Source organism: Sander lucioperca, chromosome 9, assembly GCF_008315115.2.
Source record: "Sander lucioperca isolate FBNREF2018 chromosome 9, SLUC_FBN_1.2, whole genome shotgun sequence".
Lineage (NCBI taxonomy): Eukaryota > Metazoa > Chordata > Actinopteri > Perciformes > Percidae > Sander > Sander lucioperca.
Genome location: NC_050181.1, coordinates 30415306 through 30417942, shown reverse-complemented (window position 1 = coordinate 30417942; position 2637 = coordinate 30415306). Strand labels below are relative to the sequence as shown.

The 2637-nt window shown below is 40.7% G+C and overlaps 1 gene segment (V, D, J or C); it reads left to right on the top strand.

Annotated features, from left to right (window-relative positions):
* Positions 1 to 888: 888 nt before the first annotated feature.
* On the top strand, positions 889 to 1458 carry LOC116065845 (the record flags this gene model as incomplete). The annotated part of the segment is given in 2 exon segments: positions 889 to 1048; positions 1139 to 1458. Coding segments are annotated over 2 exon segments (438 nt in total), but the record flags the coding sequence as incomplete, so codon positions are not given.
* Positions 1459 to 2637: the final 1179 nt, after the last annotated feature.

Genomic DNA, 2637 nt, shown 5'->3' with positions numbered 1-2637 from the left:
ATCAATCCGATGGAGCGCTCCACCATGGCCCGTGCTCGTACGTGTGCACTGTTGTACCGGGGCATAAAGGTCCTCTAAAAGAGCCAGATCTGCCATTGCTGATAAGTGATCAACTGATGACTTCTCCTTCTCCTGTTAAACTGATTATATGCTGCACCGCAAGTCCACACTGACTTGAAAACTTGCGTACACAAGTTCAGACCAGACGTGAGATTTTATCGCAGCCTACGCTCACGTTCAAATTGATAGATGCCTTGGCTTTGCGTAGAAATCGGGGTACGCCCGTCCTACGCCTGTTTTAGGTTGTACGCACGTTTCATGAATGAGGGCCATTGTGTTAAGGTAATACATCCAAAAAGTTTCTCTCTGAAGAAGACTTCTACCATGATTACCCTCTCTTGGAGGGTTCTTAACACACTCTTTCCCAACATATCTCAATGCTCTAACATTGTGACCAGCTCGCTTAAAGTGGGTAGCTACGACTGCGCTCTCCAACAAAAGCTCTCCAACAACTTCACCATCATTGAATTTGACCTCTAATGGCTGCAGAGGACCAAAAGATACTAAACTGTCACTTTACATTCAATAAACATTCTGAAAAAAGCATAAAACGTAACATGTTGAAATATTAACTCTCAGTTTACTTTCAAACTTTCAATAAATAAATATTAAAAGGCATGTACAGGTTCACTACAATTACCACCTTTTATACATTCGACAACAAAGTGAATCTGCACCAGTTGTAAAACAGGAACCATGTCAGCTGAAAACTACAAAGACCACTTCATACAAGAACAGTTACACTAGGAAAGGAGAGAGGCACAAAAAGTGTTAGGTGTAAAGTTGTCAGTAGGGGGAATAACCCAGGGCTGTGAATGAGTCCTGTCACTGTGATCAGGTTCCTCCTTCTAATCCACCAACTTAGTGTTGATGAAGACTAAACAGAGAGATCACAGCCTTCTTTATACTTGCTGTAGCTCAGAGTTACTCCACACTGCAGATATGAAGCCTCTGTTCATCTCAGTGTTGCTGGCTGCTATGAGCCTTGGTATGAACACAACTCTGTTTCTTTGATATCAATCCAACATTGATATGATTCTTTAACAGCACACTGATTCTGTTTGTTGATCTTTTACAGAATGCAGAGCTCAAAAAGACAACGTGCTGCAACCAAAAGGAGATGTGACTGCTACTGAAGGAGAGGCAGTAACACTTGGCTGTCAATATAACAGCAGTGCAACGAATTCAAATCTCTTTTGGTACAAACAGGATGGAAACAACAGCCCTAAATTCATTCTGAGCCGCTTTACGTTTGGCTCTGGGAAAACAGTTGACGAGGAGAAATTTTCATCCACACTGAATTCCAGCTTAAGATCAGTTCCTCTGAAGATCCAGAAGCTTCAGCTGTCTGACTCTGCTGTGTACTACTGTGCTCTGCAGCCCACAGTAACAGGAAACACCAAAACTCTGTACAAAAACCTTTGGAGCAGAGACAACACAATACTCCACAACAGCCACCAGAGGGAGTCACAAACTGACAAACTTCAATATGATGTAATTTAGAATAACTTTAATTTAGAAGTGTAATAGAGAGAAGTGAAAATACAGAGCTACGAGGAGACGGAGAGACTCAGGGAGGAGCTGAGCTGTTACTGAACTATAGAAGAGAGAGGAACTTCTATATTCAACAGAGTTCAATAAACAAAACAGACTTTACTTTATCCAGCATGCCGTCATTGGATAATTGTGTGATTTATCTAGTGTTTATTTCAACTATAAAGGGCAAGTTATATTCTGCATTTTTTTATGTTTGATTGCTTTTGTTTCATAACTGTGATTCATGTCTTGAAAGTTTTGTAACAATAACAGTTTTCTCTTCCTTCAGGTGTCAGCTGTGAAGAACTCACTCCAGCCGAGAAAGAAAAGTACAGTTTAGAAGGCAGCTCTGTTACTCTGTCCTACAGATACTCCAAGACTATGGATGCTAATGATCATTTCTTCTGGTATCAACAATATCCAGGAAAACAACACAAGTTTGTCTTTTACATCTCAGGGCTTGGTTTTACAAACCCAGGAGAGTCTCTACAATCAGAGACAATGTTCTCTCCTAAACTGTCTGGAGAAAAGCATCTGAATCTGCAGATCTCCTCTGCTGCAGTGACAGACTCTGCTGTCTACTACTGTGCTGTGAGCCAAAACTCTGTACAAAAACCTTTGGAGCAAAGACAAGACAATACTCCACAACATCCACTAGAGGGAGTCACACACTGATAAACTTCAATATTTTTCATGATGTAGTCTAGAATCATTTTACAGAGAGACTCAGGGAGGAGCTGAGCTGTTACTGAACTATAGAAGAGAGAGGAACTTCTATATTCAACAGAGATCAATACACAAACCATCAACATTACATGTATTCAACATGTGGTCACTGTAGCATTGTGTTTTCTCATTAATTAACAATATTTTGTGGCCTCCCTGCATTGACTCTGAGGACCCCCTAGAGTCCCGGACCCCCTGTTGAAGATCCCTTCCCTAGATTCTCTTTAGATGTGACAATAACGGAAAATGAAGCACTAAAGATGACAATAACGATGATAATAATGTGTTGTGGGATATTGTGTTTATGAACAATAC